We start from the raw sequence: 20,988 nt of genomic DNA, 5'->3' as shown, positions 1-20,988 counted from the left end.
TGGTGCCGTCCCCGACGGCTCCCGGTATAGCGCGCGCTTGAGCGCGTGCTGGGCACCAGCCCCACCCCCCGGTGGCGTGTGCATACGTCATATGGGCCGCCCTCCTCCCATTGGCTCCCGCGGTCTCACCAGACCCCGAGCGGACTGGCGCGCGGACAGGGCGGGGCCGTTGGAAAACACGCCCCCCAGCAGGGCGCGCGAGCGGCGGATAGGCTGGGTGACGTCACGTGGTCCCGGTGGCAACCCGCCTTATAAGCGAAACCCGCGCGGGGCCGCGGCCGCTCCTGGGCCGTCCGGGCGCGCGGAACGTGGTGTCGTGGCGCGCACCTCCCACGGTGTGCCTGGCCGCCGATGCCCAGACTGCACGACCACGTCTGGAGCTACCCAAGTGCGGGCGCTGCGAGGCCGTACAGCGTCCGGAGAGGCATGATTGCAGCGGCCCGCTGTCCGCAGGGTCCCGGAGCCCCTGAGCTCGACCCCGCACCCCGGGGCCAGCGAGCGGGAACCGCAGGATGCAGCGCGCGGCCGGGCAGCTGGCACCACGACCTGGTGCAGCGGAGCCTCGTGCTCTTCTCATTTGGCGTGGTTCTGGCCCTGGTGCTTAACCTGCTGCAGATCCAGCGGAATGTCACGCTCTTCCCCGACGAGGTGATAGCCACCATCTTCTCCTCCGCCTGGTGGGTGCCCCCGTGCTGTGGCACGGCAGCCGGTGAGTGCCCTTCCTTGTTCTTGTGGTTAGGGGTGGGGGGAGAGTGAAGGGACACGTCAGCTGTTAAGTCACCCTCGATACAAGAAAGGGGGAGACAGAGAGGGTAAGGAACCCCAGACGCTGGCAAGCGACAGGCGGAAGTTGGAGGGACTAGTGATGGAGATGAGGTCAGGAGATAATTGGCAGTTTAAGTGGAGGAGTCGCAGATGTCTCGCTGAGCCAGAAGCCAGGATTGGCCGCCTGGAGAACTGGTGAGGGCAGCACCCCGCGACCATTGGCTGCCTGAGCAAACGTGCTACCTCGCTGGATAACTGAAAACAAACCATCACGTGCGCTCAAGTGGCAGTTGCCAGGGGACAGACTTCTTCGTTCTGCCTTCTGCAGATAGTGCTTTGTGGCTAGCAGCCAAGCCTTCTGGGACTCCGTGCCCAGTAGACTTGGGACAGAAGGAAAAGGGGAGCCTTTGGGCCTAAGCACAGCTATGGTGTCACCTCTCAGGAACTTGTGACAACGCCACAGACTTCTTTTTTCTTTCCTTAATCGTTTTTTCTGGTTTTGCCAGAAATGTTGAGTAATTACAGCCCAGCACATCCCTGCATACCTTACAATGTACAGCATTGAAAAACCATTTGTGAAGCGTTTCTACCCCCTCAGCCCTGCTTGCTTTTGTCCTGTGTGGGTGGGCAGTATATGCTCTGGTGTGTCTTTGCTCCAGTCTGGTGAGACACACCTGTACCTGTAGCCACAGGACAGCAGAAGCAGTGCCTCTCGGCTTTGAAGCCAGCTTTTATTGACTGTCTACCTGTGCTTTATATGCTAGGCTTGGGTGCTGTGCTATAGCTGAGTCAGGGGTTAAATGTAGCATGTAGACTTGCTGTTGGTTCCCAAGTCTGCTCTCAGGCACACCTGCAGCATTATGGGGGTCAGCTCCCATAATGCTTGTGTAGCCACTGGGAGGAAGTTGTCATCCTTGCTCTCAAAGCACTCTACCGCTTTATTGGCTGTACTAGTTGAACATTCTTGGTTGTTTTGGACTGGGGGGGGGGGGGAGGTTGTGTGCGGCCTCATACATCTTAGGCAAATATCTGCTACCAAACTATTACCCCCAGCATTTACTAGTTCTTTGGGGAATAAGATGGAGATTTGAATTCTGTTTTTTCATAGGACATAATTGTTTGAGTCTTTGAATTTGAAAGTTTATCTTCAACATGAAGCATTAGTTTGTGGTGAAAGTTTGAAGGAATCACAGGAATACGCATCTGAGTGTGAGGCTGAACTGGCACCGCTCTCCCCACTGGGAGGCTGGATGCCTCTGATACCACACACAGTGGAATGGCAGCCTGGCTCTGAGGTCTTGAGCTTGGCTGCAGCTCACATGTGCCTTGTGTCCATGGGACCTCTCCCACCCGTATTGTGGACAGTCCCTTCCTTTCTGTGTTTTACTCTTCGTCTCTTCTGGAATGCCCAACCTGCTGCTGTCCAATGTTTAAGAGTCCAATCTGTGTTTGTGACAGTTCCTAACTCTGAGAACCACAAAACCTTCTTTGCCCTCCATTTTACTTACATAATCCTCATTTCACACATGAGGAAACAAACTTCTGTCCACCCAAGGGCAGCCTGGGACTGACGGCAGAGCTCTTCCTTCCTGGGGCCCTGCCCTCCTCACTGACTGAAGCAGTGTAGGGTGGCCTTTCCTTACATGGTGTGTGCACAGTGGCACTCTGTGCTACAGGTGACAAAGTGCCTAGGAAAATCAGTGGTTTGGATTCTAATGCACACATGAGGACTGCTTTTCGCCAGTGTATCCTAATCCTGTCCTGCTCTTTTTTCCATAGCTGTTGTCGGCTTACTGTATCCCTGTATCGACAGTCACCTGGGCGAACCACACAAGTTCAAGAGAGAGTGGGCTAGCGTCATGCGCTGTATTGCTGTGTTCGTTGGCATCAACCACGCCAGTGCCGTATCCTCAGCTGGTATCTGTGTCCAGAGGATCATCTAGGTTGTAGCAGGGTGTATTGTTGCTGTGACCACCAAATACTGCTGTTCGTCACCTCATTCCTGTATTTCACAGTAGAGCAGGAATTCTGGGGTTTCGTTCCTAGGGCCTTTGGACTAACACCAGAAGCAGAGCCTTGCTCAGTGGACTTTCATCCCCTCTGGCCTTCTACCCCACTGATGTACTCTGTGATAGTGAGAACCCTGTTCTGTTGCAGAAAGTCCGAGGCTTGTCAGGAGGGCCTGGGCTCCTCCACGGCTGACACTCTCTCTTCATGCCGTATGCTGTGATTTGGTCCATTTTCTATGAAAATGGCCAATTTGATGGTAAATTCTTCAAAAGCTTAAGTTTCTAGAGCAACTTGGAGTAAAAGATACTGTCAAGTTGTATGCCCACTGGGGCCTTTCCTGCCAGCCAGCTCTGAGTACTGCTTCACAGACACTGGGTTAACTCAGTCACCGACTGTCAGGTGACACAGACAGCAGGAAGGTACTGTGTAGTGATACACCCTGTCAGTAATTCTGGGGTTTGGGGTTTTTGTTTTTTAAGTGATAAATTATAAAATGTTTCCTTAACTTTTGGATCACTAGAAATTAGATTTTGCCAATAATGTCCAGCTGTCCTTGACGTTAGCAGCCCTGTCTTTGGGCTTGTGGTGGACGTTCGATCGTTCCCGAAGTGGCCTTGGGCTTGGGATCACCATCGCCTTCCTAGCTACGCTGATCACTCAGTTTCTTGTGTATAATGGTGTCTACCAGTAAGTATGCATTTAGAATATTATTTTGTTTTTATAACACCTGTTAAGTGTAATTTTTTAATGCAGAATAACATGAAAATCTTGAAATGCTTTTTCTCAATGCATATTGAAAACTCACAACTGAGTGGGGTGGGGGTGGTACATGCCCTTCATCCCAGCACTCAGGAGGCAGAGGCAATAGGATCTCTTGAGTTCAAGGTCAGCCTGGTCTACTGAGCAAGTTCCAGGACAGCCTAGGCTACATAGGGGAGAACAAAAACAGTTCACCATTGGCAACTCAGTGAGAGGAAAGTCTGGTGACCATAAAACATGCACATTTGATAACTTAAGCCCACATTTGTCTTTCTTGCTCACATGACAAATCCTAGACCTCGGACTGCCTGAGTGGTTACAGCTGTTTTGTTCCCTGTAGGTACACATCTCCAGATTTCCTCTATATCCGTTCTTGGCTCCCGTGTATATTTTTCTCAGGAGGTGTCACCGTGGGAAACATAGGACGACAGTTAGCTATGGTAAGTGCTGCGGTTGCTATCTCTGGACACATATATTGTTGATACATGTCTTATTCAGTTTCATTAGCAACAGTTTATGTTAATAATAACGTGATGCCTAGCTGGGTTCTCACTAAGTTACAATATATAGATTTGTAAATATTTTGTTAGAAAGCAACCAGAGTTTGAGAATGCCCACATGGCTTACTCTGTGTTCTGGGTATAGCTACTAGGCAGGCACATGTGTCAGGAGCTCCCAAGCATTTGTTAGCAAAATCAGTGGGTGCAGACAATGCTGGGGTAGTGTTTCCTTGTCTGGACAAACCAGGCAACAGCTTGGGTCAGCAAGCACTGCCCTGCTAAAAAGCACAGGTAACGAACCATCCAGAGAGCTCTGAAACATGGCTTGACCACTGTGTAAAGGAACCGTCTTGCTTGAGCACTATGTCTCTTCTCCCTGGGAGAAAAAGCAGTGCCATCCACCTTATATCCAGGCCACTTCCGAGGCAGCCAGGCAGCTGAGTTGAGCCTCAGAGCAGGCCTGCCTCTTCATCAGGCAGCAGCTGCCACTTGAACACTGGAACTTTAATAAATAAATGTGGATGGCATTTGAGGATGACTTTGATCCATGGCTGAAGTAAAGAGAACTTCTTAGAAAGGGGACTGGAAAGAGCTGCTGCGCAGAGATGAGCTGTGGAGTGTGTTCTCAGTGCTTTTCTCAGTAGCCCGTGCTATTTTTAAACAGTCATGTGACATCCACTCATGAAGTCGAATTTGAGGGCCACTTGAATTTCTCAAAAAATACAAGTCATTGAACTTGAGGTGTCTTTCTCTTCTGTTCCTGCTAACTCTCTACAGGTCACAGCCAATCAGAAACTGAATTCTCTTGCCTATAACAGAGAGTTAGAAAGCTTTTCTCACTATTAAAAAGCTTGTCAGAAGCCAGCTAGGCATGGTAGGACACACCTGTGATCCCAACCAGGAGGTGGAAGCAGGAGGGCCTGGAGTCGACAGTGTGGGCTATACAAAGATACCTTATCTTGAAACAAAATACCTCCCATCCAAGCTGCATTTAACAAAAACAAATCAATCTCATATGAAAACATGAAGGCATTTCTCCCTCCCGCCCCCCACGATTGCCTCCCTTGCTTCACACCCCGGTGGTTATCAGTGGAAGGAAAGGACTCCTGGTGCCTTGTGTTTTGAGATTTGTTCAGTCTGGCAGAGAATTTCTTGGGCTTTTGGACTAAGTTGTCCCCAAGCAGGTTGACTAGTTTCTGCCAGAAGGGAGGGAGGTGTGACTCTAGGAGCTTGTGGAGGCCAAGGCTTTCTTGTCCCGTAGGGAGGAGCAGACACTGAACTTGCCGGTCTGTATACCTAGAGATAACTGACAGGAAGTGAGCTAAGCAGGTTTTGAAGACTGTAATTCTAGAAACCCTTGCTGCCCTCCTACTGTTGTCAGGCCTCTTGGTTCCTGCTTGCAGTTCTCTTGAGCCTGGTTACTCACAAGGGCACCCAAGCCAGGGGGCTGCTTGCAGCACTGGAGCAGTTCTGAGAGGTTCTGTTGTCTGTAGAGAAGCAATGCCATCGTCCGTAGATCTGCACTTGTTGCTGTTATGCATTTAAAAACCTTTCTTTAAAAAGTAAAAGTTTCAGCTTCTTGTCACCTCACCTCACAGGGACACTAACTATAGAACTTGCGCCCTGCTTTTAGATTCAGTGTCTCTCTCCTGTTGTCTGCTGACACAGGTGAGTCTCTTGCTGACCACATCTATTGTTACTAATGGAGCTCAAACTGTGAGGTAGGAGCTATTATTAATGTGCTTTAAATATACTCATTAGTATATTATCTAACCCTTTGACATAAAGCATGTGCCTGTCATTTGTCCTGCAAACGCACATGAAAACAGTTGTGTACGAATCTGTGTCCCCGGTGCAGTTGTCATCTTGCGCTGCATTACCTGCCCGAGTGGGCAGCCAGGTGTCCGTAGTCCAGTGAGTCTCAGCCCGTCGGTGGCTTCTCAGGTCTTTTGCCCTCTTACACTAAAAAAAAACTAGTTTTAGTCTCCTGAAGATCACATTCTAAAATTGTGTTTTGTTTGTAGAATTAGTAAATAGTGTAATTTGGTGGCTTGATTTTTTTTTTTTTTTTTTTTTTTTTTTCCTAAGTAGCTTGTCAAGAGTTTGACCTAGGTTAGATGTGGTGTATGTCTTTAATCCAGAATTTGAGAGACAGAAACATGCATCTCTTTGAGTTCAAGGCCAGCCTGGACTATAATTAAAATCAAGAAGAAAAAAAAATACCTAAAGTATTTTAAGTTTGCTTAGAAACTTCCTTATGTCAGCTTTTTGGGAAGCCTGTTTTCTAGAAAGCATGCATGTCACACTCCTGGGTGGCTTGACTCAGGTCCCTTTTCTATCCATCACTCATGGTTACAGGATCTTAATGCTATTCTCTAAGTATGGCTGCTGAATGTGGGAGACCTGAACAGGAGGTCTCTGCTCCCAAAGGAGGCGTGAATTGAGGTTTCTGTCTCCTTGGCAGCTTGTGGTTCTGTTCAATCAGCTCTGCCATAAGACAGCTTACTCCATCCACATGGTCCAGTCTGACAGGCTCCAGCAGAAGCCACCTACCTTTTCCACAAATAAATCCCATTTAAAACGGTGCCCTAATTGGACTGAGTCAGCTCTCAGGTGCACCTGTCCTACCTTGTGGGTGGCAGTGCTTTGATAGTGCTGTTTCCTGTGGCTAGACGCTTAGTCACATATTTGTCACTGCATAGCAAGCTTTATAGAAACGCATTGGCAGCACCACTCTCGCTGAGGTAGGGGTTGTCGTAACTTGGTAGGTGAAGAGGTAGGTCTGCATGCTTGGCAGCCTGAAGGGCAATAGTGGAGCTTACCCTGAGCCTGTCACCTTCCCCAGGCAATCACTTAGGCCCCTATGTCTGAGCACTGATTTGTTTTGTTCTTCACACAGGGTGTTCCGGAAAAGCCTCACAGTGACTGAGCGTCAGCACATGGTTCAGGGCGGAAGCGGGATGCAGAGACGCTGGTCCTGGGTGTGATGAAGATGATCTTTTTCTCAATGTTCCATTTAGACTGGGCTGATGATAACCGGCTCCTAAAGATGTGTTCACGTAGTCTAGACTAGCGAATGGAGCAAGGGCTGCTTACCTTGTCTTCCCTTGTCCCCCTCACACTGTCTGCACTGGAGCCTTCCATCCCAGCCTGTGTGTGAGAGCTGGGTAAGGGGGCCCACTTCCCGAGTATTAGATTTCACTCATCATTCAAAGCAAAATGCCATATTTCAAAGCCTTGAATCAAAATGAATTACCAACTAGCAGTTTTGTGTCAGTGCCCAAAGGAGAGAGGTTGATGGTGCTTAACAGAGATAAAGTGTGTGTAGTAAGAATATTTGTCCAGAATTAAAATACAGGGTTGTGTAAAGAGGGGGTAAGGGCAGCAGTGAGTTAGAGGAAGCTCTTGCTCCCCGTAGGACCCAGTGCAGCCCCATCTCCAGGTCACACTCAGGCTGACGCTCACTGTGTTTCATCAGTGTGGGAACTGCTTTCTACTGCCAGGAGGTTCGTAGACAATCTTACTGAAAGCCAAGGGCAGCACAGTCAGGATTCTGCACTGTGATGCTGGACTTTTAACCTCAATTCAAGTGAAGTTTTATCCAAGATCTGGACCATCTCAGAGTGAGTAGCTGTCTGCCGTTTCAGTCGTAATGAGCCGAAATTGTGTCTCTGTCACTCCAGAGTGGAGAAGACTTTTCCACAGCCCTATGGAGCTTGCAATCTGTGATTGCCTTGTAAAAGGTTGAGTGTGTGAGTCACTGCGTAAAGTTCGCAGTGTCCTATATGCGTTGGACAGCGTAGAACACATGGGACCTAACTTGCAAGTATTGGGTCTTCAACTTCAAGTGCAATGTGTATGAAAACCAATCTGAGCCTTGTATTCTCTTAAATATTTATTTTTTATTTTATTTTATTTTTTATTTTTTTTTTTTTTACTGCGAGAGCTGTTCCAGAGAAGGGTTCTCGGGTCATTTCCGAGCTGCGTGGAGGCGCATTCAGCAATACTGTGTCAGCCGTGACGCTTCCCAGTCACACCCTCCACTGCACCCTAGTCCTCTGACATACTCCAGGTTTGTGAGTTTAGTGATTTTTACTTACAAACTTACCCTTTTTTTTTGTATTCCAAAATGTGTTTGTTTTAAATTATATGGAATTGACTTGGTGAAGCAGTAGTTTTTCCAGGCAGGACAGAAGCTCCAGCCTATGGACATCTGGGTTTGGATTCACTCTCACAGGGCTCCTCATAGGGGGTTTGTTTATTTTGTTTTGAGGGAAATGTCTGGAGTAAACCTTTGTTTTCTGAAACTACTTTGGCTAAAAGAAAATGGGTTGTTCTAGAATTTGGAATGGTCCTTAAAGTTTCCTGGAAATAAAAACAAATGATTGGTACTTTGAAGTCACTGTCCAGCTAAGACCTCAGTATCTTGTAAACGCCACAAGTGACTAGAAGAAAAATAAGTTGTCTTGGTGATGCACTTGATTGTATACAATGAGTATTTTTTTCTCTTAAACTGGAAACAAATCTGTTAGAAATAATGTAGCCAAAAAAAAAAAAAAAGGTGAATCTGAAGGATGCTTTTGCCAATAGTGACAGCTGTTACACTGAACCAAAGTGACCGAGTTGGACAAATGGTAATTAGTACCAAGCACACTCGCTGTCCTGATCTGAACACCCAGAGAGGTTCATGTCCGTGCTAAGTTTGCAGCATTGTGTTCTTTTGCATTCTTTTTTTTACTTTTATTAAAGGTTCAAAACCAACTGTTGTCTTCCTGAGGTTTCTTTTGAGGAGACCGGTGCTTCTGCACAGGGCTTGGATTTATGGGAAAGGACTTTTCCAGTGTGGTGAAATTTTGATATAACTTGGGAAGTGTCCTTTGAGGGTGTTTCCTGTGTGGTAGATGCTAAATGGATCCCAGCAAAACTCACCCTTGCCCCTCCCCCTACTAGTATGCAGAATGACTAGCAAGTTATAAAATGCTCACTTGCTCTGGCAAGCTACTGGCATCAAGGTTCAGGGTGGAGTTATTGGCTATATGCAGAAAAGCCTCTTGTGTGCTGAAAGAAGGCACTCAAGTTCCAGAACAGTCCCACCAGGCTTAACACAGATGTTCTTCAGCTCCAGGTCACCCCGCCATGCTTAACAGCCCAGCTGCCTGAATCTCGGGCACTTCTCCATTGATGGCCTGTTGCTATGGCGGTTGCCCTATGCATTGTAACAGATCCAAACCATAGGTTCCCATGGGTCAGCACAAAGTCACAGCAAAGACTCAAGTGCTCCAGGAAGCTATCCTGCTCCCAGCCTAACTGCTTTCTAGTTTAATCCTGGTTTGGGGGAGGTTCATAAACAGACAACAGATGGCAGTCCTCTCATTGACAGATCAGGAACAAGTCTGGAAACAGATGAGTCCTGATACCCAAAGGATACTCTGGGTTTTCCCTTAGATACTTCTAAGACATACCTGGATTTGTTATGTATGTCAGTACACTGTAGCTGTGTTCAGACACCAGAAGAGGGCATCAGATCCCATTACAGATGGTTGTGAGCCACCATGTGGTTGCTGGGATTTGAACTCAGGACCTCTGGAAGAGCAGTCAGCAGATCCATCTTCCTCCTCACCCCCACCCCGACACCTAGATTTTCATACTGAAATATGTGGCAGCACTTGGGATGGAGGAACGAATAAGGAAGGGGGCGGGGCTTGGGTGTAGGGTTTGAGAAGCAACTGCAGTCCTCAGGCTGTCTGCTAGTCCCAGTCCCTGGCTGTTAGGTATAGAAATTGCCGGGTCTCCAGGCAAGTGTCCCTGCCTCAGGGCGACTGGCCTCCACTCTTCATCCAAGGGCGGAAGTCTGCATCACATCTCTGCAGATCTCACTGGGCCCTGCCTTGCATTCTGGATTCATTTTGCCCACACCTAAAAAAGGTTCAAATCCCAACCTCCAACAGCTCAGACTTCCTTCCCTTTACAATATACATCCGTTCTACAGAACCCTGACTAATGAAAGGCCACTAGGGTGACCCTAATCCCAAATGATTCGGTGTCCTTATAAGGATGGGAATTGGGACACAAGGGCATTCATGGGGAGATACCATTGCAGCCTGTCTTGGTTTGGGTTTCCATTGCTGTGAAGAGAGCATGACCAAGTGAAATCTTAAAAGGACAACATTTCATTGGGGCTGGCTTACAGTTCAGAGGTCCAGTCCATTGTCATCACAGCAGCACACAGACACACATGGTGATGGAGAAAGAGCTGAGTCAGCAGGAAGAGAGACAGACGCTGAGCTTCTGAAACCTCAAAGCCCACCCTAATGACACTAGATTCCACCCAATCCATGGGTTTCTAGCAGTGGTACTAAAGGGACAGTCCCAGGAATGACTGAAATGCCACCCCAGTAATGAATGTTTCTGAGGGCCACCCTCCTTCCTCTTCCGAAGAGTATTCAGTGCAGCAGACCACCGTGAAGACAGGAGGCAGCAGAAAAACTTAAGTCATTTCTATTAAAGATGGCCGGGTGTAAGAGATTCAGAGACTGGGCCTGTCTTGAGGGTCTCTTCTGAAGGCCAACTGTAGTTCCCAGCCGCAGTGTGGGAGAAGAGGTTGTGTGGTCTCTCTGTGAAGGAAATGTGGACATGGTTGCAGTTTAAACGAGCCAGGAGTTTAACAAGGCAGAAATGGAACGCGTTCTCTTTACAAACTGAGAAAAGTTTGCTACTCTTAGATTTTAGAATCTGCAGCAACCAGGAAGGGTTTCAGTTCCCAGTCCCGAACCTTTCTTTTGCTATCTATTGTGTTATCTAAGACCTGGTAATCCCAGAGATGAGAGTCTATAGGACAGTGTCCTCATATATACCTTGGTTCCCAAGTTATTTTTGATTGGTAAAGAAAGATACCAGCAGCTAATAGAGGGGCAGAAAAAACAGGTGGGGTTTAGGTTTTGTGGCTTGAGGTTAGAGAGCCATGAGAGGAGTGTACAGGAGGAGGAAGGAGGAGCCACCGTGGGATAGAAGCCAAGAGAACATGACCCCGAGGGCTGGCCACTTGGCGTTAAGAGCAGCCCAGATGAAGCAGGAAGTAATGACTTGGGGTTATTGATGGGAAAGTAGATTCTAAAGTCAGCATAGAGGGTAGGCAGCTGCCAAGCGTTTATACTGTTTAAAGATGATTGTAAATATAAAAGCTGTGTGTGTGTGTGTGTGTGTGTGTGTGTGTGTGTGTGTGTGTGTGTGTGTGTGTGTTCATCCAGAAAATGGTTAGGGGTGAGATAGAAACCCTGAGCCTGGATTTAAATATTTCAACACTTTCCTACCCAGATCTACCAGTATCTTTCTTGCCATTGTTCCCCCCCGCCCCCCGGTACCTCAGAAGGTCCGAGGAGAGCTGAGAGTGCAGGCAGAGGCACCCTACCCCTTGACAGGCCCCAACTCCAGCCAGTTTTTGATGACAAGATCCTCTACTTCTGGTCTAGGGCTGCTTCTCCCAGGGCACCCACAGTCTAACCACATCAGCAGAAGCCTTAGAGACCATGTGCATCTGCTGTTTGGTCACCTTCACAGTCTGTTTCTGCCCTGCCTGTCCACAGCTCCAGTCCAGTCCCGGTTTCACCTATTCCTCCTACTGATCCAAGCCCTGACCTGTGGCCCAGACACCGCTCCCATGGGAAGCCACTACTTTGGGCTTTGTTCTGACCTTTATTCCCTTCCCTGGGGCACCCTCTTAGGGCATTTCACACCATGAACACTATATGCCACAACTCGCTTCTAATACTGTGATCTCAGGAGTCACTTGCCCACCTGGAGAGAATCTGTCCCCCTCCAACTCTCCTGAAGGCAAGCTTGGTAACTAAACCCTTCCCACTGCCACCCTGGCCCTGAGATCATCCCTGGTGCTTTGTGGTCTGGGCAGCCTCTGGACACAGGCTCAGGAACTTAACTCCCTTTGATGAAGGTGTCCACGTGCCACATATGGTTCTGCTCTTCCTTGCCTGTCTGCAGTTGAAGATGTAATTCCAGGGCTTCTGAAAATCCCAGGTAGATCCTATGAGGCACATCAGGCAAGGGAGATCAGGACTCCATTCCTAAGACCAGGAATGAGGCCAGGGTTCCACCCATGGCCCTGTGAATACCATCATTACCATTATTACCATCGTATCACTGTTTACTATCATCACAAACATGACCTTCACCATGGCTACACATTTATCTATCACAGCAGGCTACTACCATCATCACCACCATCACTGTCCTCATCACACCATCACCATCACTGTCCTCATCACACCATCATCATCACTGTCCTCATCACACCATCACCATCACTGTCCTCATCACACCATCACCATCACTGTCTCTGTCCTCATCACACCATCACCATCACTGTCCTCATCACACCATCACCATCACTGTCTCTGTCCTCATCACACCATCATCATCACTGTCCTCATCACACCATCACCATCACTGTCCTCATCACACCATCACCATCACTGTCTCTGTCCTCATCACACCATCACCATCACTGTCCTCATCACACCATCACCATCACTGTCTCTGTCCTCATCACACCATCATCATCACTGTCCTCATCACACCATCACCATCACTGTCCTCATCACACCATCATTATCACTGTCCTCATCACACCATCATCATCACTGTCCTCAACACACCATCATCATCACTGTCCTCAACACACCATCATCATCACTGTCCTCATCACACCATCATCATCACTGTCCTCAACACACCATCACCATCACTGTCCTCAACACACCATCATCATCACTGTCCTCATCACACCATCATCATCACCATCACCCCCCCATCTCTGTGGGCTTTGTTGATCCTCTACAGGGAGTCTCCAGTGGGATTCCATAGCTCCCACCTCAGCACCTCACTTTTCCTTTCCAGGATCAGCAGTCAAAGCACAGGACAAAGCATGAGTCTCCAGAGATGAACAATCAGCCATCTCTCTTCAGATAAGTGGCATGCGTGGTTTTAACCGCACCAGATGCTGCCATTTCTCTGGCTACTTGTTGAAAAATTGATTGAGCCATGTTTTTGCAGTGTTTTAGATTACAAGAGAAATATCCTTGCTTTCTGAAAATACCAAACAACATCGAAACAGATAAGGTAAAAATGGAGTTCTCTCTTCCCACTTCCTAGGAGATGGGAAAGGTGGAAGCCATGGGCAGGGTCAGGCTCTTCTAGGAACCAGGGCTGCTTGTTACTTCTTTGCCATGGCTCAGTATGACACATTCCCTGTCACCTCTCTCAAAGCCCCAGGTGACTTTAGCAGTGCTGAGACAGAGAATCTCTGTAGCACATTGGCCATCCAGTGTAGCCAAATGGAGCTCTGGGCCTCAATGAGATCCTATCTCAAAAAGTAAGGAAGACACGCATGTCCACTTCATCCTCCATACATGCATGCACACACATTTGCACCTAGTCTACACATACATGCCACATACCACAAACACACACCATACCACACACACACACACACACACACCATACACATACCCCACATACATACCACACACATACACACCACATATACTACACATACACACTCCACATACATGCCACACACACACAAACACCACATACAATAAACACATACCACATACTACAAACACACACCCTACATACATGCTACACACACACACCACATACACACACTATATACATACCACACACACACACACACACACACCACATACACACACCATATACATAACACACACACACCACATACACACACACACCACATACACACACACACACTCACACACACACACATACACACAAATATGTTTAAATATATCCCACATGACTTATTACCCAGAGGACTTCTAAGGGCAGAGGAAACATTTAGACCTGACTGTTGAAGAAAATAACAACAAAGAAGCCTCTGCATGTAAGCCCAGGTGACAGGACTCATGAACACGCCACAGGAAAGAAAGCTTGGACGCCTGTGTTCACTGAGCTGTGGGCTTCGCTGCCTTTGTCCCACCGCCCATACTATGGTGGGTACAGTCGATTACAGTGCACCAGGAGTACACACGGCCTTGGCTTCCTCTCGGCTTCTCAGCACATCTGCCTCCTTTCTTTCTTCTCTTGACAGTAAGCAGTATCGGCTGCAGTTTGGGTCTGGAACTGCGCATGAGCACGTACTTACTGACCATCTGTGTGCCATCTTTGCAGGGATCCTACCTCTAGTCCTTGGCTCATCATTTCGTGTGTTCAGTCTTCTAGCTGAATCGTGACAGCTTTCTTCTTTCTAATTCTATGTACAGGATGCTTATCCCTTCTTGGATATCAGGATGTCAGTCTCTTTTTCCCATTCCTCAGTTTGCCTTTCCCTGGTTAATCTGCCTTGTCGAATGAATGGGTTTTGGAATGGCCTAGGAGACACAGCACTGGGTCCCTCTACCAGGGAGTGCCCAGCAAGGTTTGACTGAGGAGGGCTCACCCTGAATGTGGATCATGGCTCTGGGGTGAATTTTAAGAGATGTAGGGAGTCTGCTTCTCCACTATGGGTACAGTGTGAGCAGCTGCACACCTTCCAAACACCAGACTGAACCCCCTCATCCGTGAGTCAGAGTGAGGCCTTCTTCCTCAAGCTTCTCTGTCAGGCATTTTGCCACAGCAACAACACAGCTAAATAGCCTGCCTTTCCCCTGACCCACTGATGCTGCACACGGGAGCCCTGGCGTGTCCTTGTTTCATGCCGTTCCATTCATGAAGCCTTGCTCTTATTGTCCATGTTTCTGACGTCACCACTAAGAAATGACCGTCAAGCCCCAGATCAAGCTCTTTCTCGAAGAGTTTTCTGGTTTGGAATCCTGTCTATGTCCTTGTCTCTGTCAACAAGTGTAGCCTATGATGTAAGGTTGGGTACATCATTCAGTCTCTTGTCTGTGACCATTCCATTCTCCCAGGACCCTTTGCTGAACCTTCTTGCCCCATCCAATGGTTGTGGAACTTTTGTCACAGGTGTATGTGTGTGTTTGTGTACGTGTGTTTGTGTATGTGTGTGTGCATATGTGTGTAAGTGAGTGAGCATATCTGTGTCTATGTATATGTGTGTGTCTGTCTCTCTCTGTGTGCCTGTCTCTCTCTGTGTTGTGTGTGCATGTGTGTGTCTGTGTGCATGTGTGCGCATGCCTGTGTGTGCTTGTATGTGTGTATGTATGTATGTATGTATGTCTCTCTGTGTGTATTTGTTTGTGTCTCTCTGTGTGTATATTTGTATGTATGTCTGTGTGTTTGTATGTATGTGTGCCTGTGTGTGTCTCTGTGTGTGCCTCTGTGTGTGTGTTTGTGTGTGTGTATGTGTGTGTGTATGTGTGTGTGTGTATGTGTGTGTATGTGTGTGTGTATGTGTGTGTGTATGTGTGCGTGTGTAGGGTCCTAGATGAGCTATGGCTGAAAGTTTATGAATAAAAATTCACAGAGTTCTAGAGTTCATGTGAACCTGCTCTCCACAGCTCTCACCACAGTCTCTCCTGATCAGGTTTTGGTGGCTACAAAGTAACTCCTAAGGTGTCCAGAGGAATGGTGTCCCTGGAAATGTCCTCCAGTGTAGAGGGATGTAAGTGACTTGGGTATTTTAGCCAATGATGATGACTCAGTTGTCTCACACACACACACACACACACACACACACACACACACACACACACACACATGTGCGCGCGTGCACACACACACACACACACACACCAGCAAGGTCCTGGGATCTGTCTGACCCAACTCCCCAGTACTGGGGTTCCTGGGTTTTACATAGGCACTGGGGATTTGAACTCAGGTCCACATGTTTGTATGGCAAATGCTATTTACCCATTGAGTTATCTCCCCAGGCTCTACTGCATATATTTTATGCATCATAATATTTCTAAATTATAACAAATACTAGAAAGAGAAAAGTTTGCATGTCAATCATATCTCTTGACAACCCAGGATATTCCTGTGCTTGCTACAGCTGACTGCTTTCTTTTGTCTCGGGCTCTCCTGCCAGCTCAATTTATTTCCAGGGATGGCTAGGGACCGATATGGTTTCAGGGCATTGTTACCACTACATTGTCACCCACCTTTCCCAGGCACAAAGACTGATGGTAACAACGTGTCAGCTCCCTTGTAGATGTTCCATCTGAGCCTGGTGTTTCCATCAGGTGGGGAGCAGCCCCTCTAGCAAGAGACCCCCCCCAATAATATGGGCCACAGAACACAGGGGAATGACAATTCTTGGTCATACAACAGGCAGAGGTGTGTAATGAGGTCCAAGCTGAAGGCCGTAAAAGGGTTCAGGGCCATAGTTTTCCTTTTAAACAAGGGACGTGGATGCATCTGCCACTGTGTTACAGGATAAAATGTGTCTGCTGCCACATGGCTCCTGGTCTCATGTGGTTGTGTCTAGTGACAGGGACTTTAAAGAGACGATCGTGTAATGAGCCCTAATCAATGCAACTGGTGTTTGTGTTTGAAAAGATGAGGACACAGACACACATGGTGACATGGCCACGAGTCATAAACAGACAGGACCACCCAGGAACTAAGGAGAGAGGCCTCAGGGGGAAAGAGCCCTGTCCACACCTTGGTTTTGGAGTTGCAGACTCCAGAACTATGAGGGATGAATACTCTATCTAACGGGCCTGGTCACCGACATGCAGACATACTGCCCACAGCAGCTCCACGTCGGTTAAGGGGTGAGAGAGCTGAGTCAAGAAATGAGATAGCCCGGGTGCACTCTCACCTCGCTCCTATGGAGGAAGGCATGACCCGGGGGGTGGGTGGGTGGGTGGCGGTGTGTGGTCTTCCAGAAGTGTATGGGTCTGCTAACCACGGGAGCTGCAACTGCTGTTGTGATCTGGTTAGTGATAACTGTGACATGGGCAATGCTGTTGTCTGGCTCACTAGTGAGCATTCCAAAAATAAAAGACATGTTTAAGAAACTGGCTCTTGCCTGGTGTGGTGGTGCATGGTTTTAATCCCATAATCCCAGCTCATGGGAGGAAGAGGAAGACAGATCTCTGTGAGTTCAAGGCCAGGCTGGTCTATATAGAGAGCTCTAGAATAGCAAAATAATATAGAGAGACCCTGTCTCAAAAGAGGAGGGGGGCTCTTCAGGCTGGGAAGATTGCTCAGTGGTTAGGGGAAACTACTGCTCTTACAAGACCCAGGTTTGGTTCCCAGCACCCACATCTTGTGGCTCACAACTGCCTATACCTCCAGCTCCAGGATGTCTTAGTTAGGGTTTCCATTGCTGTAAAGAGACACCGTGACCAAGGCAACATTTTTAAATTCTTTCTTTTAAAGGTTTACTTATTTATTATGTGTACAGTGTTCTGCCTGAATGTATGCCTGCAGGTCAGAAGAGGGCATCAGATCCCATTACAGATGGTTGTGAGCCACCATGTGGTTGCTGGAATTTGAACTCAGGACCTCTGGAAGAGCATCCAGTGCTCTTAACCACTGAGCCATCTCTCCAGCCCCAAAGCAACTCTTATGAAGGCAAAACATTTAATTGGGGCTGGCTTCCAGTTATGGAAATTTGGTCCATTATCAACATGGAGGGAAGCATGCAGCATGAAGGCAGAAATGGTGCGGAGGAGACGAGTCCTACATCTCGTTCATAAGGCAGCATGGAGGAGCCCAGATGTGTTTCACACTGGGCCTAGCTTAAGCATTTAAGACCTTTAAGCCCCGCCTCCACAGTGACACACTTCCTTTAACAAGAGCATGCCTTTTCCAATAAGGCCGCAGCTCCTATGGCCAAGCAATCAAACACATGAATCTATGTGGGCCATACCTATTCAAACCACCACAAGGGGATCTGAGACCTCTGGCTTCCTTGGGCGTTCATTTTCACATTACTCAGACAGAGACACATATTCACACATATAGTTTAAAACTTAAAAACTAATATTTTTAAAAAATAAGTTGCCTCCTTATAGGAGAAACTAGATATATCTTAGTTGGTAGAGAATGCTAAAAAGTTCATCCATTGGCCAAGGCCTCCCTCCCACCTCACAGTAGGCAAAGGGACCCACTTGGGTACAGCAGTTAGGTATGACACTAGTGTCAAAGGTTTTGCTGTGGGGATCAACAATGATGGGAAGCTATGCTGACCTGGGTTCTTTACACATTTGTTGGTTTTAACTTTTGCATGATTGACAGGTGGCAGCTGGGGGTGTGGCTCTGTGGGTAGAGCGCTTGCTTAGCATGCACAAAGCCATGGGTTCCATCCTCAGCACCACACAAGCCACGTGTGGTGGTGTTTGTAATCCCAGCTGCTGATAGGGTAGGAGGATCAGAATTCAAGATCATCTTCAACCACGTTGGTGTTCAAGGACAGCCTGGGCAAGAGAGCCTACCTATCTTCTAAAAGGGTGAGGCATATTGTCAATGTTTTATTCTTTAAATGTTCTTTTATTATGTTTAATTATGTCTGTGTTTATGCTCCCGTGACTGAGAGCGGGTGTATGGAGGCCAGAGCATGCGCTCTCTGTGGAGCTAGACATGGATGCTGGGAGCTGAATTCAGGTCCTTTGCAAAAACGTGTGCTCTTTAACTCCCGAACCATCTCTTCCAGCTCCATTTGAATTATTTAAGTAGTTCCTTCAGTGCAGTTCCTGTAAAACAGCTTTGCAGTCTGGGGGTTTGGGAAGCATCCCTGAAGGGATCTGCACTATGAAGAGGAGGCACCTGATCAAAGAGCCTCTCTACCACACAGGGATAGCACAGGGGCAGTTGTTGGCTAGACTGAGTCCAAGGCCAACCTCTTTCCAGGAAAGAGGTGACACTGAGGCCTGCCTGTTCTTCATGCAGATGTGTGCACACAACAGCAAATTCCTGATCATCTCTGTTGCAGCTTGAATTGCATGGAGAGGACCCCCCTAACCTCAGGTTTCCACAACAATGTAGTTTTCAGAACACAGCATCAGCGCCCCCTGGTGGCCACAGTAGCTCTATTGTTCCGTCCCCCACCCCGAGCCAGGCAACACCTTGTAAGGAAAAAGGGGAGCTGTAATCTCAACAAGAACATTATGTGTAATCCATTTTCTCTGCTACATCGGAATCAACCTAGTCTTATACAGTTTGTTCACTGGAGGTTCTGTGGCTGTGATCCAACTTGCTGAAAATGGGAGGGGCCAACAGATTCGCAGTCAAAACCACAAAGCAACAGAAGGTCAGATGTAAAGGCTGTGGAAATAAATAGCCATGAGATACACCAGACTTGTCCCAGGCCCCTCACAAGCTATCATTGGCCACCAGTGCACACCCCTGGGCAGCCAGCTGTTCCTCTTAACAGTGCAGGGGAGCCCCCCCCTACATCAAGGAAGCACCCCCACCCTCGGCCAGCCAACACCCCAGGCTCCTTAGAAAAATGGGCTCTTTCTTTTGCCCACAGTTGGAAGGCACATCTAGAAGAATCTAGGATGCAGGTATCGGAATGTGGAACTCAGCCCACACTAATCAGCTTTATTTTTTATTTTCTCTGTGTGAATGTTTTTGTCTGCGCAGTGTCACCAAATACTGCCTATTGGCCACAGTTACCAAGGCTGCCCATGTACCCAGGTGAAATCAAGTACTGGAGAGATGTAGGGCCAGGAGGAGATGCCAAGTGGCTTCTAGTGGGAGGTGTGACCATGTGAACAGCACAGCCAGGCCCTCAGACGGTGGTTTGCAGCTAAGCAGAGATCAGAGTTAAGCTCCAAGAGACACAAAGATTCTGTCAGGAGTAATTCAAAGGTATCTTCACGACTCCAACACTTTCCCTGACACTTGCACCAGGGTGGACGGGACTCTGCCCCCTTTCCTGCCCCTACTTTCAAAATGCTACTGTCTGAGCACGCTCCAGAGCCCTCTGCTGCAGACTCAAGTTCTAAGCCTATTCTGAATGTCATAAATGGAGCATTCCTCTGACACCTAGCAGGTAGAGTGTACAGGTGCTGAGAACAGCCCGCACCCATTGGAGGACATTCTCCAGCACAGATGGTCACCTGCTACAACCTGTCCCAAAGCTCTATGTACTCAAAAATGGAACTCAGTCCACACAAATCAACTTTTTATTTCTTTTATCCTATATGCGTGAGTATTTTGACTGCATGCATATATGTGTACCATGTGATTTCAGTGCCCAGTGAGGTTCAAACAGCTCATCAGGTCCCCTGTGATCTGAGCCACCACGTGGGTGCTGGAGCTAAACCCCAAGCCCTCTGCAAGAGCAGAAAATCCTCAACAGGTGAGCCATCTCTCCAGCCCTGTTGCATGCAGCGAGTTTTGATGAATCCATCCACATTTTAAAGTGTTCAGAGGGGTTGGGAAGATTGTTGGGAAGATCATTCAGCCGAGAAGAGCACCAGCTCCTCTTCCACAGGACCTAGATTCCGCATCCCCATGGATGCCCATAATTCCAATCCCAGGGCATCCACCATTTTTTTGGCTTCTATTTGCACCAGCATGCAAAACAGAAAAACACATAAAAGAATCATTTTTTTAAGTATTCAGAACATGCCATGATCTTGACTTTGCTATATCTAGGTCTTTTAGCCCAAAATCAAATATAATCCTGCCTGTCCTAAGGCAATAAAGATATGTCAGACACACAAGGGGGCGCCATATACAGATTGGGGTGAAACCATGATGAGCCAGGAGCCACCAGACTTGGAGGGAGGCCTGAGACAACTTTTTAGCATGGCATGGCCAACACTTTGACTCTGGGCTTCCAGCCCCTGGCGTGTGAAGAGGCAGTGTCCCTTGTGTAAGCCAGGTTGTCTATGGTCCTTGTTAACAACAGAATCTGAAAATGGATCTTCCTCACCCCAACTCCTATCACCCTAACACACTTCCCAGTTTCTGGGTCATTTGAGGGTGTAGTGGGAATGTAGCAGATAAAGTAGAAAGATCTAGCAGGTGCCTGAGACCATAGTGGGAGGGACTATTGGAG

The 20,988-nt window shown here is 47.9% G+C and overlaps 1 protein-coding gene across 1 annotated transcript; it reads left to right on the top strand.

Moving 5' to 3' along the window:
- Positions 1–289: 289 nt before the first annotated feature.
- Positions 290–8,795, top strand: INSIG1 (insulin induced gene 1). The gene is made up of 5 exons (XM_080936231.1): positions 290–709; positions 2,545–2,669; positions 3,296–3,462; positions 3,875–3,974; positions 6,934–8,795. Exons 1-5 carry the CDS (start codon positions 352–354, stop codon positions 6,961–6,963), a joined length of 780 nt encoding a protein of 259 aa, XP_080792357.1. The 5' UTR covers positions 290–351; the 3' UTR covers positions 6,964–8,795.
- The last annotated feature ends 12,193 nt before the right edge of the window (positions 8,796–20,988 follow it).

This window comes from Micromys minutus, assembly GCF_963924665.1.
Source record: "Micromys minutus genome assembly, chromosome: 23".
In the NCBI taxonomy this organism is placed as follows: domain Eukaryota; kingdom Metazoa; phylum Chordata; class Mammalia; order Rodentia; family Muridae; genus Micromys; species Micromys minutus.
Note: the sequence above shows the minus strand (reverse complement) of the source record. Positions and strands in the feature narration are given on the sequence as shown.